General features: G+C 37.7%; 1 protein-coding gene across 3 annotated transcripts in view; it reads left to right on the top strand.

Annotated features, from left to right (window-relative positions):
* Positions 1–16,066: 16,066 nt before the first annotated feature.
* The window catches only part of LOC310720793 (ATP-binding cassette sub-family G member 4-like), a 42,669-nt gene continuing 35,285 nt past the window's right edge, over positions 16,067–23,450 (top strand). For all 3 annotated transcript variants that reach the window (XM_083531861.1, XM_083531863.1, XM_083531862.1), the window contains exons 1-2: positions 16,067–16,141; positions 19,332–19,536. In XM_083531861.1, coding sequence (XP_083387987.1) covers positions 16,082–16,141; positions 19,332–19,536 — 265 coding nt within the window. In that variant the 5' untranslated portion in view covers positions 16,067–16,081. The remainder of the gene's footprint in view (positions 16,142–19,331; positions 19,537–23,450) is intronic.

The following is a 23,450-nucleotide window of genomic DNA, read 5'->3' as shown; positions in this document are numbered from 1 at the left end:
TGTGTTACTGAGTATGAATCTGTTTTTCATATCTTCTAAGAATGTGCACATACGGCTTTGGTCTTTAAGGGTTTTTGGACCTTTGGATCTCCTGATCTTAAAAAGAAGTTCTATTTGGTTATCAAAAATTATTTTGGATATTTTTTGATGTAAAATATATGTAGCTACTAGCTGAAAGTACCCGTGCTTCGCTACGGAAGGCAGAACGCTAAGCAATATGGCAATAAGCAGTAAGCACTGAGCAGGACTGGATGATCAGAGATCAGAACGTAACGTCAACAAATAACGTACTACCCCTTTGTAGTACCGATACAGGGCAAACTACTTTGAAAATAATTTTGTAACGTGCCTCTAACAGCTAATAAGAAACAATGTACTAAGTTTCATTAGGATCCGTAATGTTATTTAGAAGAATTTACAATGCGTGAGAAATCGAGTTTTTCGCGAGTTAGCTGCGATCCAGGGCGAATTTTTCAAAACCCTTTGTTAGTGAGCACCTAAGACCCAAGAGGAAGGTATGTTCCAAATTTCATTGCAATCCGTTCAGTGGTTTTTGAGATTTCGTGATGAGTGAGTGAGTCAGTCAGTGGTATTTCAGCTTTTATATATAGATAATGTCTTTCTTGCATACCCCTGGTATTCTTGTATTTTTTTTTTTTTTATAAATAAATACAATATTATCAATTATGTAATAAAAGAAAGAAAGAAATATAAATTATCCATACTTAAAAAAAGAAATAAAATAAAGGATGCCTTTAAATATATCCCTTGTGTTCACATTGTAATTGAATATCTACATTAACACTTCGAAGCTTTAAGAAAAATAAACCAATATATATTTAAACTGATTTAAACAACAGAATAAATTGTGAATTTGAAATAAAAAATTTAAATCACAATTTATTCTGTTGTTTAAATCAGTTTATGGTGTCACGTGGGACCGCCAAGGAAGATGGCAGCATAGTTGTGTAGCTCCCTAGGCCCACCCATATTTTCAATTTATTCGAGCGTATTTACTCCACGTGTATTTCTCAAAGTTAGTGTCCCTGGTGAATAAACACTTGTGAATAAAGAAAAAGTGGTTTGGACCGCAAATGTCGACGTCCACATCTAAATATTTCAAGGGAGCAACGACGAGCCGCATGACAACCAGGCAGACCTCGCCGGCACACGAGTCGCCATCACCCCAGCCGATTGAACAAGGTTCAAAGATGGAAAGCCTATTATCCGAAATAAGCAAAATGAGCTCTACTTTGCAAGGAGTAGCGACGGATGTGTTGTCAATCAAAGAGGTTGTTACTGACCTCAAAAACTCGGTGCATGCGATCCGAAAAAAGGCTGGATGAAGCGGAGGGCCGCATCTCTAATATGGAAGACGTCGCCTCGGTGTTTGAAATGTTCATTGTCGTTTGTTAAGTTCGAGTGAATGTACATCACGGTTTAGTATACCATTCCCCAACAGGGGGCAGTCATCCAACATATTTGGTTACGCGCACGGAAACGTGCGATTAATTTGTATCGTGCATAGGTAGTCACATCAGGTTTATAACGTGGAATATTAACGGGTGTGGAAGTCCAATTAAAAGAAAAAAGGTTCTGTCGTATCTTAAACATAAACGTGTAGATGTTGCTTTTGTGCAAGAGAGTCATGTAACAGATAACGAAGCGCTCAAATTCAAACGAGACTGGGTGGGGCATGTATTTTATTAATCATTTACAAGCAAACAAAATGGGGTAATGATCCTAATACATAAGAGGCTGAATTTCGTGATGTTAACAGAAACTTAAGACGATGCGGGCAGGATTATCTGTATAGAAACCCTCATTAATGGAGTAAAAGTGATTTTATGCAATGTATATGCCCCCAATAAGGCAGATCCGGGTTTTGTTCATAAAGTAAACAGGATTCTTGGTGAAAAAGAGGGGCAAATAATTTTGGCTGGGGACTTTATTCAGGTTATGGATGGGGTTATCAGGGATCAGGGATCTTCTATGAAAAGAGATAGGGCTGCCCTTCATATGCTAACGGAGGATATTGGATTGATTGATATTTGGCGTCTGGTCAATCCAACAGAAAGAGAATATACTTTCTATTCTCATTGCCATAAATCTCACTCTAGGATAGATTTCTTCCTACTTTCAAATTCTATTACTGATCAGGTAGCAAATTGTAAGATTGGAGCAATAGTATTGTCAGACCATGCAGCTGTGGAACTGGATATAGCTCTAAATACAGAAGCTGGTAGGAAGGGGAGATGGCAATTGAATGCTGCATTATTACAATCCTTTTTTTAATTAAATGTGGGAAGTACTGATAGGTTGGCATCTGTATGGGAGGCCTCAAAGGCATATATTAGAGGGAAACTGATTGCACAGGCAGCTAGACAGAAGAAGGAGGGAAGAGACTTGGTTAAGTACTTGGAAGCAACAATTTGTACATTGGAGAAGGAACTGGCTAGACACTACTCTAATGATTTATATCAGGATAATTGTAGATATAAATTTCAGCTACACAATATATTTAATAGGAATGCCGAGTATGCACTATTTAGGCTGCGGACCAGGTTTCATGAAGGCAGTAAGAAAGCCGGCAAGCTCCTGTCCAGACAATTAAAACAACAAAATGCTGCTAACGTTATTCCGGCAATTAAGAAAGGAGATACTATGGTATCATTGACGAAATAAATAAATGAGGTCTTTCATAAGTTTAATGAACATTTATATACATATATTATCTTCAGGTGGTCTAGATGGAGAAGAACTGGAACAGTTTTTTTCTAATATAGAGTTACCTAAGTTAGATACATTGCAATCTGAGTCTCTAGACCTTCCAATTACAGAAGAGGGGGTCAAAGCGGCAATCACCTCTATGAAATCTGGTAAATCGCCAGGGGCGGACGGGTTTCCAGCTGAATATTATAGGAAGTATGTTGATATAGTGGCTCTGATTCTAAAAGAAGTCTATATAGAGGCGTTTGAGACTGGAGAATGGCCTGGTACTTTCATGGAGGCATTGATAACACTGATACCTAAGGAAGATAGGAAATTAACTGACCCGGCTAATTTAAGGCCAGTGAATCTTATCAATGTGGACTGCAAGGTGTTGGTGAGAATTTTGGCGTCACGGTTAGAGAAGGTTCTTCCAAGTATAATCTAAAAATACCAAGTGGGCTACATTAAGGGAAGGTCATCAGCCGATAATATGAGTAGGCTAATTCATCTGATGTGGCTAAATTCTTCAGAGAGCGCCCAGATCGCAGCTATATCCTTGGATGGCGAAAAGGCTTTTGACAGGGTGGAATGGGGCTTTTTGGCCGCAGCCCTGTCAAATTTTGGGTTGGTCGTATATATAGGTCCTGGATTAGTTTATTATATGAGAATCCTAGCGCAGCAGTGATGACAAATGGCGTGACTTCCTCGTTTTTTACAATTTTAAGAGGTACTCGTAAGGGATGCCCACTGTCCCCGTTATTCACGATGGTTCTGGAACCTCTGGCGATTATGATCAGGGCAGACCCAAAAATTTTGGGAGTAAGGGGGGTAGGGGAGGGGTTGGAACACAAGTTGATGTTATATGTGGATGATATTTTGTTGTTATCTCGTGATCCTCTCAAATCTCTACCTTCATTAATGAGTGTTATACAATTATATTCAAGAGTGTCGGGATACAAAATAAATTGGGAGAAGTCTGAGGCTATGGCAATATCTAGAACATGTCACTCCCATACAGTGACCCAATTCGGTTTTAAATGGATTCCAAATGGTATGACATACCTTGGGGTTAAACTAACACAGAACTTGGAGGATATAATGGGGTTAAATTAAGAGCCGCTGCTGTCAAAGATGAAGCACAATGTGGACAAGTGGGAACATCTGAAACTTTCTCTGTGGGGTAAAGTCAATGTTGTCAAGATGGTTATCGCTCCACAGTTCAATTATATATCGATGATGATACCTGTAAACATTCCAGACCCTATCTTGAAAAGATATGACAAAATTATCAAGGACTTTTTATGGGATGGAAAAAGACCGAGGATTAAAATGAGTAACTTGACTTCCCCAAGGGACAAGGGGGGCCTTGGATTACCTGATGTGAGGTTGTATAATCTTTCCTTTGAAATGGCCAAGCTGGCTAAGAATTGGGACAAGACAGATTCTAAACTGGACTGGATCGAGATAGAACAGAAACTGGCCTCACCATTTCATCCCATCTACATTCTTTCACAATGCTCTGGAGCTAAATGGGACTCAAATCCAGTGACAATACACTCAAGACATGTTTGGAACAAAATTCATAAACTTGACAAGCAATTATAGGCAGTCGTATGCATCACTATGGAGGAATCCTGAAATTTGCATAGGTAAGGCAAGTGTGTTTTGGGAACAATGGCATCTTAAAGGGGTAACTGTAATTAGTGATTTGTATGAAAATGGGGTTTTTATGTCATACTCTGAATTGGTGGGAAGATATAATATTGGGGGTCAAGGGAATTTTTGGAAGTATCTGCAGATCAGACACTGTGTCAAGGGCAAATTTAATACGAGTGATAACCCTGTTTATACCTATCTTCAGTTGCCGCAGGTAGTTCAGACTGCTTCTATGTGTTACAAATCAATGCTTAATGTAAATGCGGATACCTGTGAGAACCTGAGGACTGTTTGGCAAAAGGACTTGGGGATAGATATCCATTAAAATGTTTGGCTGTACATCATATCTAATGTGGGTAAGAACATAAGGGAAGCTAGGGGGAGATTCATTCATTACAAAGTAGTACATAGATATTATTATACGCCATCCAGGCTTTACAGCACGGGTCCCCAAACTTTTTCCAGTGAGGGCCACATAACTTTTCCCTTCTCTGATGGGGGCCAGGGTCAGTTTCTAACAGAAAAAGTGTGACAATCGCAGGGGCCCCTAAATGTAATCATTTATTGTTTTCCAGAAAACATGCTGACACTCCAGCACACCACACATATCCAAATATTAATAACCCTTTCTGAAATCAAATAACCCTCTCTGGGTTCTTCATTTTTCATTTCTAGTTCCAAAACTAGCGCTAGTTTCACCTCAAATGCTTTTATGTGGGAATACATGTCGCAAATGAGTTTCCCCTTCCCTTGTAGCTGCAAGTTAAGGCCGTTCAGCATTTCTGTCACGTCTGTTAAAAATGCGAGGTGCCATTTCCATGCTGGGTCTATCAGCTCTGGGACCGTTTTGCCTTTTGACCGAAGAAATGCGTTAATTTCAGGTAGCAGCTCGTAAAAACGCCTCAAAACTTTGCCGCGGCTCAACCATCGGATCTCTGTGTAGTACAGCACATCTCCGTACGCAGACTCCAGTTCAGACAGGAATTGTTTGAACTGCCTGTGTTTAAGTCCATTTGCTTTGATGAAGTTTATGCACGATACCACAACCTTAATGACAGAATCCCACTTCAACACTTTGCAGCACAGCGCTTGCTGGTGAATTAGGCAGTGTACTTGTAGCGGGCCGGTGAGACCCCGTTCTTCCATCTCCCGGTTCATGCGTCCTATTAAACCCCGAGACGCGCCCACCATACTAGGGGCCCCATCAGTCGTGATGCTGGCAAGCTTTGCCCAGTCCAGATCCAACTGTTGCATGGTTTGACATATTTTGTCGAAAATATCCTCCCCAGTCGTAGTGCCTTTCACGTTCACGTTCTATGACTGGGGTATGGGTGGCCATAAGTGTAAAAACGTGCTGGGGCAAAGTGAGGTCTCTGGTATTGTTCAGGGGGGCCGGGTCAACTGTGGAGGCGGGCCGTGTGCGGCCGTAGTTTGAGGACCCCTGCTTTACAGGATGGGTATAGCTGGAAATAATCTGTGCTGGAAATGTAAGGAAGAAGAGGGTACTTATTTGCATATGATTTGGGAATGTTCCTTAGTTCACCCATTTTGGTGTAAAATTCTGGGAGTAATGCAAGAGTGGATGGGATCTAATATACCTGTGGAACCACGACTATGCCTTCTGGGAGATAAATCGGTGGTACCCAACATAACAAAGAATGTGTTTACTCTATTTAAGATTGCCAGGATGATCTTACGCAATTGGAAATGCACCAAAACCCCAGACTTGAAAGATTAGATTGATGGGATGATTAAAATTGCTTTGTACGAGAGCATGTTGGGGAGATTTTGCATGGTGAGGAAGGCATGAAGAAAACGTGGGATCATTTCTGGCAACATATAAAAATGGTTTGAATAAGTGGGAATGATCAACAACTGTTTAATTTCCATGTGCTTATAATTGTAATTGTAATTAATCATAATTGTATTTCACTGATAGTGACTAGTGGCTGAATGTATAATGGCGAAGATGATTACTGAATGCAGTGTTGATGTACTTTGATGTTTGGACTGTTGAACAATAAAAAAAAGTTGAATTATAAATCAGTTTAAATATGTATTGTTTTATTTAATGCAAAAAGTAAATAATATTTCTAACAGTTATAATTATTTTGTACGCACTTTGAGGATTTAGATCAGGCACCTCTGTAGTCATCTCTTTAATCTTCTTTTGTTAAAGGACTTTGTTTGGACCAGCAGCAGCACTGCTTCCCAGCATTGCACAGCTGTACTGTAGGACTTAGTATGATTTTGCAAAGTGCACATTTTTCTGAGCTGACATACTAATAGCTTTTGTATTTAATGGCATTAATCTTTTTTTAAAGTAACACCATTGTTTCAGGTTGTACTTGTTTCTGGTTCAAGCCTGAATACAGAACCTAGTGGTTTTTTTGTGCAAATCAGGGTTTTGAGGCATTGTTTTGCACTCTGAATAACATACATACTGAATTGCTGACATAGGCCTGTTTAATTGTGTGTTAAGCAAAGAACAAAACAAAAAAAATCACTGTATGACTCAATGATTTTTGACATAAAAAACATTTCCTGGGATTATGTTCAGGACACACATATGGAGGTCAAGCAGTCAAAATTACTCAAGTTAAGAAGCAACTTTGTCAAACCAGTTTAAAATGTATTCTTGATCATTTTGAGAAGAAACACTTATACAAGAAACTAGCAGTCACTGAAGTTATTAATTCCAAAACAAGAAGCACTGCATTAAACATTGTCTGTGCTTTCTGGCCTTTTTAACACTTTTTGTCTGAAATTATTTTTCTTTTTTTCTCTCATAAAATTTTCCAGTGTGTAGGAGTATTTGTACAAATGTGTACCAGTGTAATTAGTACATTTAATGTGCAGTCAAGTGAAAATCAGATGTACACAAAACCACGCATTATATTCCCTAAACCAGAAAATACCTGTTTTTTTTTAAATAACATTTTTTATTGTAATATTTTCTTAATATTTTTTTTACAATAGACTATTACCTACCGTGTTTCCACAAAAATAAGCCCTAGTTAAGATCCTCAGCCTGCATTTACGGTAGTTCTGTTGCAACACACAATGTTGATGTATTGAATTAAAAATTTAAATATTGATATTAATATATTATATTAATAAAAAAATATATATACTAATATACTATAATAATAATTAGAGCAATATAATTTAATATAATACTGGTAATATAAATTATAATTACCATAAGTATTTACCCACGGTAAATAGGTAAAACTAGGTACGGTAAAAAGATGGCCAATCAGAGTACAGGTTGCATAATTTTTTCGGTTTGTGATTGTTGTACATAAAAATATGACATCCCCTATCTTATTTTCGAGGAAACACGGTAATAAGAGTGAGAGAAGCCCTTATCCAGTTGTTGGCAAAGTGCATTATGAATATTTTTACCCCATCCTGTTTATTATTCAATCGGAATTTGCCTTCCAATCCTTATTTAGCAAGAGTGACAAAATTATCTAATACATCCGAGCATCACAATGTAGTGAGCTATAATGGTCGTCTGTTTTGAATAAATTCAACAGGATCACATTGTATTTAGAATTTTTTTTTTTAATCATTTAATTAGTAATCTATGGTTGAACTGTATTCTGCTTGAGTAATGTTTCACTTGGAAAAAATACTCTGAGAAAGTCATGTGCATGTTACTGTGGAAATAAATAATAATTTGCCAGTCAAAATGTTTTTAACTCTCACATTTGTTTCCACAGGACGCTCTGAGGAATGGTCTTGTCGCCACAGAAGTTCTAATGTGGTTCTACATCGGCGAGATCATCGGAAAAGGAGGCATTGTGGGATATAACGTGTAAATGTGAACTGTTGCTTGCTTCCTTCTTGTCCAAGCTCTTTGTTTCTGCTCTGAACATCTTGGAATCCAGGAAGTGAATAAATATGTATTGTTCAAAGAAGCGTATATGCTCAGTACAGTGATGGATGGTGGGTTTGCATAATATAAACTTTTATTTAGTCCAGAAAAAAATAACTAGTACATTTAACGTATATTAACATATAAACATAATTTTTTTTTATAAAACTACCTTGTTTGTTGCAATAAATTTGAACAGTACTTTAAGGGTGATTATGCTGAAAGGTGTACATGACGTTCTCCTTTTGGTATCAACACAAAGCTTCCTTATATAGTGTAGAAGCAAATGTAAGTATACCATAAGAGCTGAGCTGTAGAATAAATGCACATTAAAACTTCTTAACATGAGTCTTTGAATTTAAATTTAGTGTTCATTTTTGTAAAAAAATATAATAATAATAATTAGAAAAGTGGAAAGTTTAAGTAACTGGATAGATTTTCTACAGTACTGCTCCAGGGTTGGAAGGTTGTATAAAATACCATTAAAAAACACCTTAATCTTTTGCACATTTCTCACCCTATGGCCTTTTGTAATGGCTGTATTTATGATACTCTGTGACTGTGCGTGCACTGCCATGTGCTGCCATCTGTTGGCGTGTTACAAAACTAGTCTCGAAACTTTTTTATACCGCCTATACTTTTGTCCACATAGTGTATGAATGATAAATAAATATGAATGACTGTTGTGTGTTCTAATGATACAAGACAACTACGTATTTAAAGTGTGATGTCTCATAATGAAACAGTACCAATGATCTCTAAGAATTGCACAAAAAAAGCAAATCAAATGTAATCATACTGTATATTTGGATTTTTAAACTCAAAAGTCAAATGTTGAACATCATAGTCACTTTTAATTCAAGACAGTACACTACCTGGCCAAAAATATATGGACACCTGGTCAGAATATCCATGCCAAGCTATTGCCACAAACTTTTAAGCACATGGCAATGTCTTCATACACAAAATGAGCTCCATAAAGGCATGTCTGAGCAAGACTATTGTGGAATAACTCCTCAGCTTTGACCTCAACCCCACTGACACCCGACTGCACCCCAGGTTTTTCATACACTAATGCTCTTGTGGCAAAATAAACACACATCGCTATATTGTAATCACTCAACAGCAGCCTAAAGGAATATATGTTCCCCTTTATGTGTGATGGTAGGGTGTGCACAAAGGTTCAGCCATATATTTTAAAAAGAAATACACATGCTTACAAAGAGGAGGTCAGTATCAAACCTGTAGTAAACATCAGTCTGATTCACAGAGCTGTCACTTGGGTATAATATTAAAAATTATAGGTGTGTCTGTGTGTCTAAAATTGAGACAGTTATAGGTGTGTCTGTGTGTCTAAAATTTAATAAAACCTCACTGGATTTCACAGGCACATTCATCCAAAGCATATGTGACAGCATGAACAAATATGCAGTCCTGAAATTTGACTTGCGACAGAAAATAAAGCAAGAAGGTTTTTTTCAACCTCGAAATACTTCCAGGTAAAAATAGGTAGAAAAAACATACACTTTTCCTTATGTAATGTTAAACCTGGGTTCCAGATGACTGACCTGACTCCCTGTGTCGGGCTGTATTCTGATCCGATTGTCTCTACTGTGTCCGAGAGAAAATTCGCCAATATTGTCTTCCCACACTGCCAATAATTCACATGCATTAATATTACAATAATATTATCAGGTTTTGAAAGAGGATTGTAACATCCAGAAGACTAGAGATGGTAAGATCTCACATCACTTGGTCCAATTACAAGGATTTTCACCTTTGTATTTTTAACTTTCAGCATTTTCCAAGACTTTAGGATCACAACTAGGCAGAGCTACAGTACGAGAGGCAACCGGCTAAAATACTAGCTAACTTCTTTAACTGAAATAAACAACACTTCATTGACTTAGTGTTATAACGACGTTCTTATTTTATCCTATATAATTTAATATAATTACATTTAAAATGACATAACTGGCATCAGAGAGAGAAACGCAGAAAGGATCTGGCATAAACATCTTGTTGTCATGGTGTTGCAGGAAGTGAATCTTACTGTTCGCATTCGCCGATTCGTCTTACACCTGGGTAAGAGCAGTCTGTTATTTTGGGGTCACACGAGAATATTAAAAACAGTATTAAAATGTTTAAATACACCTTTTCATCTATATTTTTGGCTAATATCCAAAGCCTATTTTCATAATATATTTTATTTTTTTATGTAAATAGGTAATGTGGCATTCACACCACAAAATAATGAAAAATAATGCTGTATTTATTTATACCGTGGTCATGGTTTCTACCTATTCTATTCTATTCTATTCAATTCATTTTTATTTGTATAGCGCTTTTAAAAATGAACATTGTCTCAAAGCAGCATTACACGGATAATGTGGTGATAAAAAATGTATATGTTCTTTATAGGATAAGATAAGATAAGATAAGATAAGATAAGATAAGATAAGATAAGATAAGATAAGATAAGATACGATACGATATACCTTTATTCGTCCCACAGTGGGGAAATGTCTTTGTCACAGCAGTGAAGGAAAGAAATAATAATAATAATAATAATAATAATAATAATAATAATAATAATAATAATAATAATAATAATAATAAATGCAAATATATAAAAAGAATATACACATACTATAATATACAGTATATACACAGTACAATGTATAAAAACAATAAGGGAAGAAAAAAGTATGCATTGCAGGTAGTCTTTCACACAGGTGGTATTGCACGTATTGCAGGTAATTATTGCACATATTGCAGGTAATATTGCACATGTTGCATGTAATATTGCACACAGGTAATGTTATTGCACAGCTAAAAAGTAATAACAGTGTTGTATTTTGGTGACTGGTTTTACTGGGAGCAGCTTCAATTGTGAAGTCTAATAGCAGCAGGGAGAAAAGACCCTCTATAACGCTTCTTCAGACACTTAGGATGTAACAGTCTGTCACTGAAGAAGCTGCTCAACGATGTAACGGTTACATACAGGGGGTGAGAGGTGTTCTCCAGCAATGATGATAGTTTTGCTACCATCCTCCTTTCTCCCACCTCCTGTACAGTGTCCAGGGGAATCCTGGAATTTATGAGCTGGCCTTCCTAATCAGCTTGTCTAGTCTCTTCCTATCTGCAGTAGAGATGCTGCTGCCCCAGCAGACCACTCCATAGAATATGGCTGAGGCCACTACAGAGTCAAAAAAGGTCTTCAGTAGCTCTCCCTGCACTCCAAAAGACCTTAGTCTCCTCAGCAGAAAGAGTCTGCTCTGCCCTTTCTTGTAAATTGCCTAAGTACGTTTGTCCCTGGTGAGTGAGACGGTGGCGACTGTGGTGAGGAAAAACTCCCTGAGATGGCATAAGGAAGAAACCTTGAGAGGAACCAGACTCAAGAGGGAACCCATCCTCATCTGGGCTGCACCGGATGTCCATTTATTGCAGATATACTATGTTGGTACAGTGATGGTGATCAGAAGCAAACTGTAGTCCTGAGTCAATGTAGCAGACTGTTGACATTAACTACAGTCCAAATCCATCCTCAAAGCTCCCGTTCTTACTCCGGAATTTCATGGAACCACCGAAGGCGTTGATGAGAAACCGTCCCCAGCTGCACAGAGTGGCCTTCAAATGAAGAGAACACTATCCAGAGGCAGGCCTGGACAAGAAGAGAAGGATATGGATTATTATGTGTCCATATTGTTGTATGAAAGTTAATGTCACTGTGCATTTTGGACTCCGCTATGGCAGCATAGCTAAAAGGGAGAACCAGAAGGTAACACCGACATGGGGGATCTCTGAGATAAGAGACGACCCAAAACACTACTTTCAATAAACCTGAGTGAACGTGTGAGAGTGCTTTAGTAAAACTAAAGTAACGAGCCAGTTTTGAAAATGTAAGAAGTAGAAATTACAGATATTTGTGTAAAAATATAAAGAGTGAAAGTAAAAAGTCTGAAAAATAAATAGTGAAGTAAAGTACTGATACAAAAAAAATCTACTTCCCACCTCTGGACACAAGGGTGTTAGTAATGTCAGATAGGTAGGTAAGGTGAGGAGGCCTGGGGTGCAGTCAGCGTTCACATTCACCCCAAAGTTGTTCTGTAGGTTTGGCTTTCACTCCAACTCATGCTAAGCATATCTTCATGGAGCTGGCATTGTGCACAGGGGAATTGTTGTGCTGGAACAGGTTTGGGTCTACTAGTTCCAGTGAAGGAAAAATGTCATGCTACTGCATCCAAAGACATCCTATACAATTGTGTGCCTTCGGCTTTGCGTTAACAGAATGGCTGGGCAAGTCCGGTGTCCCAATACTTTTGTCTATACAGTGTAAATAAAAAAATAACCCACATTTTGATAAACTACATAAAAGTTATTTAAATTGATATTTTTTATCACACAAAGGCATACAAGATGCATGGGGAGGCAACAAGTCGCATGTGCTCCTGTCCAAAATAGGGCCATATAAACTTTTTTTTTGGGACATTGCCAGAACTGCTCCCAATCAAGAGCTGAGGTGAGCTGATTTTAATGACAGAATTGTATACTTGTGCTGTATCTAAGTTTTATCTAAGGTAATGCTATCCTTAGCTTATTAATATTTATGTACTCATTATTTACCTGCCTCGGGTGATCAATGCATACATGGCCCACACTGTAAAAAAACAATAATCAGAGACGAGAAAAGAAAGCACTTCAAAGAATATATGAGTAATAACAATTTCTATAGGCAATCTTTCCTATGGAAAGAAGAAGCCTTATTTTGGATCCCCTGGGAAATTATTTAAAAAAACTCCAACAGTGTTTGCAGTCCACAAGGTAACCACCGAATCCATATACACAGACCAGCCATAACATTGACATTGTAACAGTGTCATTGGTGAATGGACTGCACTGAATAGCTCTTCATCATGGCACTTGTTTGTGGGTGGGATATACTTTATTAGGCAGGAATTGGACATTTTGTCCACAAAGTTGTTGGGTTAAAAGTGCCAAATTGTGATGGTTAGACGACTAGTTCAGAGCATCTCCAAAACTATAGATCTTGTGGGGTTTCCTGGTCTGCAGTGGTCAGTATCTATCCAAAGTGGTCCAACAAAAGAACAGTGGTGAACTTAAGACAGGTTTAGGGGTGGCCGAGGCTTGTTGGCTCCTTGATTAAAGACTGGCCTGTGTGGTCCGATTCAGCAGACGAGCTACTGTAGCTCAAATTGCTGAAGAAGTTCATGCTGTTTATGCTCGATGGGTCACAACTGTTTTAGCAGCAAAAGGGGGACCAATATGTGTAAACATGTAATTGGCATAGTTTTACTTTTCTTATACCTTTTAGGGCCTTCATCAGAAAACAAGGCTGCCATATATCCAGGTGGGCATCCAGCAAAGATGCACACTGTTGTCAGAAAAATGCCACCTCATATGAGAATATTTGTCCTGAAAGTAAGTTTATGTTTTTGTCATTTCAGCAATTCTATGTCTACTTTATTATTATTTAAACAATGTTTTGATGTCACAAAATGATTTGGTTTCTATTGTATTAACAGCTTGGTGGTCTATATTTTAATTATCTTCTAAACAATGATAGATCAGTTATAAATTTGCCATGTTAGTATGCAGTGAAACTACTGCCAGAGGAGCCTCTGACATTTGCTAACAACACTGCTGCAGGAAGATTGCAACGACCCTGCTAAACGAGACTGGTACTTTTGTTTAATTCTATGGTTTTAACTTATGTAATACATTATTTAAATGATTAACAAATGCATGCAAATATTGACAAGTTGTATTGCTTTTAATGGTGACCAGATGACCTAACTGAGCTGTGCCACAGCTGTGGGGAGAAGAGCAATGGGCAGAAAACAGTGAGGAAAGAAAATAAACAACTGCTATCATCTACTTGGGTAAAATGCTGTTTAAATAGGGCAGTTAATGACAGTGTTCTGACCTTTCTGAACCTCTTGACTTAAAATAGAATATGTTGTATGTGGATCCCAGCTCAGATGTTTCAGATATTTACTTGAAATGTTTCCTTTGTTGTTACAGATTTAGTGTGATGTGTGTGACCGTTGGATTCATACACAGTCTGTTCAGGAGCCCGATCCCATCAAGTCCTACAGCTGTGCGGCGTGCACATTTTAAGATTCTCCTCCCTTCCCCTGTTATTATTTACTATTAATATTTGAGTATTAAAGTTACCATTAAAACAAATAAGTTGTAAAAAAATTTATTTTTTATGATTATTATTTTTAGCACAAATTAGAAATATTAAAAACTTTCTTTGATTTATTACATGTATATTACACTATACAACAGTATTAAATGGGATGTATGTTTTACATTTGTGGTTAAAATTAGTGGTTACATTCATGAGACACTTGTGGACACTTAATCAGATTGAAATAATCAGACTGGTGTGTTAGACATTATTAACCACATAGCAGTATGGTCATTATTTTAATGGTTATGTGGATAATATTGAAGTCGTTGCATGGAAATAGAGGGAGGAAACGGATTTCGATAACCTGTAATAGTGCCTTATCAAATTTGGTGACCCTGCGGTAAGTCTGTTACGGTTCACTTCTCAGGATATAAGAGGGAGAGAGGGTTAGGCATCACTAGAATCAACATGAAAAAACATATATATATATATATATATATATATATATATATATATATATATATATATATATATATATATATATATATATATATATATGTCACACACTTTTATTCACAATGTTAACGTAATGAATTAAAAAAAATACACACACACACACACACACACACACACACACACACACACACACACACACACACACACACACACACAATTAACAGTCTAAAGCAGGGGTGTCAAACTCTGGCCCGCGGTGTAATTATATTTGCCCACGAGATCATATCAAATGTGTATTAGAGCTGCCCGCAACTATATAGCGCATACACCGCTAATACTACAAATCCCAGAATGCTTTGTTAGTGCGTTGACGCGTCAGTCGAGACCGCTGAAAAACTCCGCGCTGAAAAACTGCGTACTCAGCGCTGAATTTATCCGGCGATTTGCCAACTTTGAAGCCCAGAAATGCAGATTTGAACTGCTCAGTAATCCTTTTGTGGTTAACGTGGAAAGCGCACTAACCAACCTCTAAATGGAGCAGATTGAACTCCAGTGTAGAGACACGCTCAAGTCAAAGTACGACTCTGTGTGTGCTGCACAGTTTCCATGTTTCCTCCCCGACACACTGCACAACTCCGTGTCCAAGCTGCTCAAACACGCTCTATGTTAGGCAGCACATATCTTTATGAGCAACTGTTCTCTTAAATAAAGATGAACAAAACACCACTCAGGAGTCTCACTAGATAGATAGATAGATAGATAGATAGATAGATAGATAGATAGATAGATAGATAGATAGATAGATAGATAGATAGATAGATAGATAGATAGATAGATAAATAGATAGATAGATAGATAGATAGATAGATAGATAGATAGATAGATAGATAGATAGATAGATAGATAGATAGATTGATTGATTGATTGATTGATTGATTGATTGATTGATTTTAATTTTGTCCCACTGTGAATTTGATTTTGACACCCCTGCTTTAGTTCATGGAGGATGCAACTGTTTCTTTGCAGCACGACGGCACTGTTCTCCACGCGCGTTCAAGGTAACGTGCACGGCGATAGGCGCGTTCTCGCAACAACATTTAATGAACTGTGGACGCCGAAGTTTGCATTTACGTTGTTTGCGTAGCGAACTTCTGTAGAAGATATATTTTAAGCTGTCTTTTTCGCAACAGCGCCCTCTAGGGTTGCAACATAAGATGGTCACAAAACCTGGTGTAACACCGGCAACCAATCAACAGGAATCTACGTCACAAACAGTAAGCTACCTCACATAATTATAACCAATGCATTCGTTACCACGTTCAAGCGTTTATTTTTCGACAACACAGGTATGTATTTTTATTTGTCCTATGAAACTTTAGTTAGCCAATTTCTAAAACTGTAAAAAGTTTTACTTCTACCAAAGAAATACTGTACAATAAACTATGTAATAATAATAAAAAAAAACAGAATGCGGTGATTTCCAAATCCTATAACCCCAAATCTTATTCCCAATAGAACATAGAAAACATGTCAAATGTTTAAAGTGAGGAAATTGACACTTTTTTAAAGGAAAAAATCAAGTAAACTTGAATTTGATGACTCTAAAATTAGTTGAAAAATGTTCCTCCAAATATTTCTTTTTAGTAACACTTACTTTTAAAGCCTTTTGTTGCCACCATTCCTACTTTTTTGAGACGTGTTGCAGCCATCAAATTAAAAATGCAATTAAATTACAAAAACCTTGTTTTCTTTCACAAATGGAACATTATAATCATATGATCTCTGCTCTATAATTTGTTTGCGATTATGAACTAGATAAAAAATGGGAACTTAAAGCTAATAAGCTTGGCAACAAAGGAACAACAAATTCATGCATATAGCCAGCAAAACGATTTGAGTTTTTCAGGCAAAATGGCTTAGCTACTTTAATATCATAACAAATTAAGATAAGTATTAAAATGTACACATAAATAAAATGACATTCATTTCATAAATTTTTATATAATTTCAATTTACCTAATTTTAACATAATTTTATAATATTTTTAATTGAGTAAGAGTTTGGCACCATACACTGTGAAATAAGGTATTATTAAGACAAATTTTTTTGGGGGTAATATTGTAATATCTTACTCCTGGATGTGTGTAAATGTATGCATGGAGAGCTTTGTAGTGTCTTTGTAAAAACACATCCTATATACTAGGTTAGTAAGTCATGGTCTGAGCATGCCATTAAGAAATATTTGATATTATTGCAATTGAAGAATATAAAAAATAAAAATACAGAAAGTGATCCAACACAAACCCACAAATTAAGATAAATACTGTACATTTAATTACACCAAAGGAAGTGTTGGTTTATGTGTAAAGGACTGGCCGCACTGTCTAAGCATAGCTGAGAGCTGTAAACAAATGCCTCAGCTAATGGAAGATGAAATGCACACCACTCTTATGAGGCAGGACATTTTTCCACTTTTGCCTTTTCTTTTAATATTAATTATTATTTTATGTTTCTAGGGCTCTTTACGTTTGAACTTTAATTGGTGTCGGAGATAAAAATGGGCTGTGTTAAGAAAAATTGTCAATTCTATTTGGTTTATCCAAAGTTATGCAATTTACCTTATGATTTATAAACAATGACAATTATTTGTACTGTTTACTTTTGACTTTGATTCTGCTTAAATATAAAACATTATAAAAATATAAAAATAAAAAAAAGACTGAGACTATAACAGAGCTGGATTGCACGAGACCAAAAAACAGGTAGCGTCAGAATCACAGAGACAAGCACACTCTTTATATTTATATTAAGAGTACTGTAAGTCTCAAGCAACTCTTACTATCCTTCTCTATGGTCAGATTACTTACATCTCACCTTGCACCAATTCTGTATCCCAAACATCAGCAATTTGAATGCCAACAACTATTGTGTTGGTAACAATTATAATAATTTAATTGTGTAATAATAAGTGGTTTTGATTGGTATAAGGAAGTTCTGAACTACCTAAAATCCAAGACCAATAAGGATAGTCTTTCTCTGTGTCAGGACAGTAAACACACATAGGAAAGGGGAGTAACTCGATCATGTTTATTGAACGTTTAGTATCCATGAAAGATTCAGGGAGAGTTATAAACCGTAATGCGGGTTTAATCCGTAGGATAGGAACAGGGAGCTTAAACCAGTGGGGCATGCTGGCGGTCTTGAATCCAGGAGATCACTAGCATGACCAAGTAGACCCGACAGCGTGTGAGGTTGGAACGGGAACTTATAAAGGGGAATGGTAACGAGGGACAGGTGTTGACGATCACTCTGGTTGAGAACTTTCATTCAGAAGAATTGCACTAGTAATTGAGTTGCATTTAGGATCAATTTAAACACATCAGAATCAGGCTTCATTACAGATAATGAAAATCCCAGCTCTCGTTAGACTCCTCTTTATGCTTTTTTTGTCTTTAAATCTTCATGACATCACAGCTGTAGAACTGAAAATGCAGAACAACTTGTTATGCTTCAAAGCACTGTATTGTTTCTATTTCAGTATTTAGTGTCATCACATAATCACCAAGTCATCTGTTTCAGATATTATCCTTTGTACAGTCTGTTTATTTATAATAATTAAACATTTACCCAGAGTGAGTTTGGCATTATCATATTGTCTCTGGTTCATAATTTAAAATGAGACTAGGAACTAGATGCACAAGAAACTGGGAACTAAATATTAATAAACATGGCCAAACATGAAAACACAATATATGGCCAAACGTTTGTAGACACCTGACCATAAGATTGGTATGTGCTTTTTGAAAATCTCGACTACTGGAACAGGTTGGTGTCTCCTAGTTCAAATCCAAATCCAAATCTGTGACTGAAAAAGTCAGATATCCCGGTTCTGGGAATAAGTAATTCTATAATGGGTAATTTATTTTTAATCTGGGAGCACGGGTAACCCTAATTAACTGCTAACCTTGCAAAGCACATAGAAAAAATAGATAAAGTGGTGTGCATAAATGTTTACTCCACTTATATGTAATATAATTCCAAATATAAAAGAGTAAAACTCTGATTGCATAAGTATTCACCCATTGAAAACCCCACAAAATGTGTTCTGGTACAGGACGTTGTGCTCGAAAGTCACATTCAATTATTAATTAGTTTTGCAAACTATATTGATGTCCCGTGTGTTATTATTATGGTCTGTTTCCTTATAATTAATGACATATAATCCTACTTAAATTCAGTTCAGGTCCACTAAATAATCTGTAAAAGGTAATGGGGTGAATACTTATTAAAAAACATTGTGCGTGTATATATAAACAAAGTGCTTGGGGACTAAGTAGACCAGACTAAACCAAACAAACAATATTCTGGAAAACAAGTCAGGAAGTTAGAAACTGTATAAATACAGGAGTCCTGTGTGGCAATGTAATGCAGTCAACACATTCTCACAGTGTCTCCGCTTTACAGATTGCTGCTATGGCTGAAAGTACAGAGCAAGGGACGGTCTCCATCCAAATGGAAGAGACAGGAGAAGCCCCTCTGGACGCAGTCATGTTGAACCACATCACAATGGCGCAGAGGTTCTCACACCTACCACGGCGCTCGACTGTAGACCTGGAGTTCACCGATCTTTCCTACATTGTTAATGAGGGTCCATGCTGGAGGAAGAAAGGTACTTAGTTTATAGTTTAGAATACATAGATTTTACAGAGTTTACAATTAAAATAATAATTGATCTAGATCATATTATTTATAATTTGCCAGTTGATGTGGTTGTGTGTTGGCAACATTGTTTGATTAGATGGTTAGCATTTGGAAGCAGTTGAATTCTAAGATTCAGTGAAATTGTTTGACTTGCCTACAACATTAATATGATAAATATTGTTTATTAAAAAGAAATCCATCTCCTTTAAAAGGTATGATGGTCCATTGAATTTCATTAATTATTAAGATATACTTCTCATAGATCAGTGCCTTTACTTTTATTACTGGAGTACTTGAAAAAGCAACTATTATTTAAAATTTACTCAAAAATGAGCAATTTTACTGTTACTGGGGTAATATTGAAGCATTGGATCTGAATAATCCAGTAGAGAAATGGTGTACTTTATCCACCACTTCACATTTCAGGATAAATGCATTTAGCAGAATAAACAGAACTTTTTTCACACCATTCATTTCCCACCCTTAAACAGGTAACAGCCAAGTGTTTAATAAAGTAAATAATAGTTAGCTAAATTCTTTTAAAAAATATCCAAATTTATGGTATGTTAAAAGGTGTGCTTTTTCTCTTTGTATGCTGGTAATTCTTTTTAAGCAGAAAGAAAGATAAAAAGGTTATGTTTCCACTTTGTTTTGCGCTTTAGTTCAGGTTTATCAGTGCAATTCTTTTTTACAAAAATACAATACCTCTGATTCAACTGGCAATAAATGACTTGTCAGCTTACACTGTACAAGTAGGTGAAAACCAATCCCACAATGCGTCGCTGCTGTAAGCAGGTTAAACTGTAGTCTACACTTTAGCCGAAATTAATTCATTAAAAAAAGGTAACGCATCATACGGTAACGGTAACGAAGTTACATTATTTTTAAAAGTAACAGTTACAGTATTAGTTACTGTAAAAGGTAACGCGTTACTGGCCAACACTGGTGATAAGTAACCAGTAACTTTTTTTTCCAAAACATGTAACTACAAAATCATAAGTACGAAATGCCATTATTTAAATTGATACAAAATCTCTGTGGGAACTGCAAAGCATCTTAAAAGAAATTATTTGGATTAATTTAGATTACAGCCACAGCTCTCCTTTTCCAGTCACGCATTATATTGTTCTATTTATTCCACCTAAATTCTTTTGGTTTATTTGTTCTGTTTTGTATTTTTGTATATTAATAGCTTTAAATGACCATCTAGCTGTGCTGAGGGTCAGAGCAAATGGAGCCTTAACTATTTAGTGACCACTTCTTTTTTGCAGTATAATAAAAACATGTGAACCCCTGCTCATTCATACATGTATCAACCAGTGTGGCAGCAATGTATTGCATGTAATAATATATAACATATTTCACAAGATCTGCAGTCAAATGTTTATATCAGAATATAACATCAAAATTTTTTTTTTTACCATGCTTTAAACATATTTTTTGTGTCACACAGGCTAGGTTATGTTTTTTGGAATAGCTGAACATTTGGGATTTACCCAGTTTACCCAGAATGGTGCACTTAAAAAATATCCAGTGTGCTTTGCATGGCCTTGGTTTTGTTGCTCTAATCTGGTAGGAGCAAAACCTGATGTGATATTGTGCTGTTGTAGGCCCTGTGTTTTTAGGCTTAATATGACAATTCATGGTTATTGGCACAAACAACTGTGCCAATAACCATGAATTGTCATATTAAGCCGTAAAACCCAGGGCCTACAACAGCAAAATATCATATCAGGTTTTGCTCAGTATTGAGGCGTATGCCGGAAAACAGCTCGTTTAGGTTTAATGATAAGATTGAGGGAGAGAGACACACACGAGCACACACACTCACACACGCATGCACACACACACACACACACACACACACACACACACACACAGCAGTCCTTAGGTTGAAAGAATCCAAGGTGCGCTTGGGGAGAAGTGTAGCTGATCCGAGATGCGCGGGGAGGAGAAGCGCAGCAGGTACCGGATAGTAGAGTCTGAATAGAACGGACAGCACAGAGTACTGCATGCAACAGTGAAACCATACAGCAGTACGTAACACCTAACACATTCAATAACAAACAAGGGAGGAAGTGAGAGTGAGGAGCTTATGCAGAAGTGGGGTAAAGTGATGTTAATCCCCCGTGTGTGCGCAGTTAAGTCTGGAGCTCCAGAGAGAGCGGAGGCACGAGTGACAACGAGCTCCAGGTGTGGTTAAGCCTGGAGCTCCAGGGAGAGCGGAGGCATGAAAGCCACAAAAGGGGGTGTGGCGGGTGGATCCCTGACAAACCCCAAGCTAATGGAGATCCTTGCAATAACAGCCATTATAAAATAGTAAAAATAGACAAAAGTGAAAAATAGAACAATGGTGCACAGCAACAAGTGGGAAAAACTGGGAGCTATATAGTGGTACTGCAAGTGATAAATACTGTTGAATAGGTTGCTGTATCATTGATTTTCTGAGGCTGTTTGCCAGGGGACCTGGTAAGGATTGATCAGGAATTCTTTCAAGCGTTATTATATTTCAGCCCAAAGATAAGTTGCTTCTGCATGATGGGGTTTTCCTCAAGAGAATAAGCTTAAACAAGTATTTAAAATAAACCAAATGTAGACAAAATTAATGGTTTTTAAAGACCAAGTCTGCATTAGGATTTGAAATTTTTTTTTAATGTTGGGGGCAAAGTGGGTTGTATTCAGGCATCCTCAGCTGATTGGGTTTGCACAATAAAAGCATTTATCAAATACAGCTACTTGTACATAATGTCTACATTATGTTTTAGTGTGCACACACTTACTGTATATTAAATGCTGTTGAATGTGGTTCAGATGTGATTTATACTTTACCAATGGAGGAAAGAGAGTTTCAGGGAAGAAATATTTTGTTCTTTAATTTGTTTACTACATCATTGTCAGGGATTCACCCTGCCACGCCCCCCTCTGTAGCTGTCAGGGATTCACCCTGCCACGCCCCCGTCTGTGGCTGTCAGAGATCCACCCTGCCACGCCCCCCTCGATAGCAGTCACGCTGCTTCCCAAGATTACCGACAGCTGTGGCTCATGAAAGTTCAGACTACATAAACTCACGTTCTTGAGTCACAGGCTGTCGGTCGTTGTATTGTCATGCAGGTAAATCGCGTGGCTGCTCAAACGCCGGGATTCACCGCTGGCTATTTCTCTGAACTCCATTTCCTTATTGAAGTACTCATTGCCGAAAGCTTTACTTGCATTGGGATTAGGCGTTTGACATTCGCGCTCATAGTGGATACTTCGTTACGAGCGGATGTCTGGGTTTGCTTTTGTTTTCATTGGTGTATGAGTGTTTTGTTTTTTGCACCTCAATAAAGAACATGATTGGACTTTATCTGCTTCCGCGTCTGCAGCCTGACAGAACGACCGACCTATACCGAACGCGGATTCGCCATTCCGCGATTCCGACCGCGACGGATCGGCAGCTGAACCCGGCTTCGGATTTCCTCCGGAAGCTCAGTGCCGCTCCTCGCGGATCAGATCCACAGAAGCCGGATCATGAGAGCGCGGCTGCGCCACGCCCCTCAGAGAGCGCGAGGGGATTACCGGCTCGTTACTCGGGGAAAAAAGACGAATTAGGCGGATTTCTGCAAGGCATCGGCGAGTATGTGGCTGTTAACATTTCCCGGTTTCCTTCCGAACGAGCCAAGATTGCCCTCTGTATTTCCCTCCTGTCTGGTGAAGTTCTTGCCAAAGCCAGCTCACTATGGAGCGCCAAAGGGGGCAAATTCGGCTCACTCGCCGAATTCAGCGGGCTGCTTCTGGGGAAGTTGGGGATAGAGGTGGTCGCCACAGAGTCTTCACGAGAGCGCCGCGCCGCCACAGAGTCTTCACGAGAGCGCCGCGCCGCCACAGAGTCTTCACGAGAGG

Source organism: Silurus aristotelis (genome assembly GCF_946808225.1).
Source record: "Silurus aristotelis genome assembly, chromosome: 26".
Taxonomy (NCBI): domain Eukaryota; kingdom Metazoa; phylum Chordata; class Actinopteri; order Siluriformes; family Siluridae; genus Silurus; species Silurus aristotelis.
Note: the sequence above shows the minus strand (reverse complement) of the source record. Positions and strands in the feature narration are given on the sequence as shown.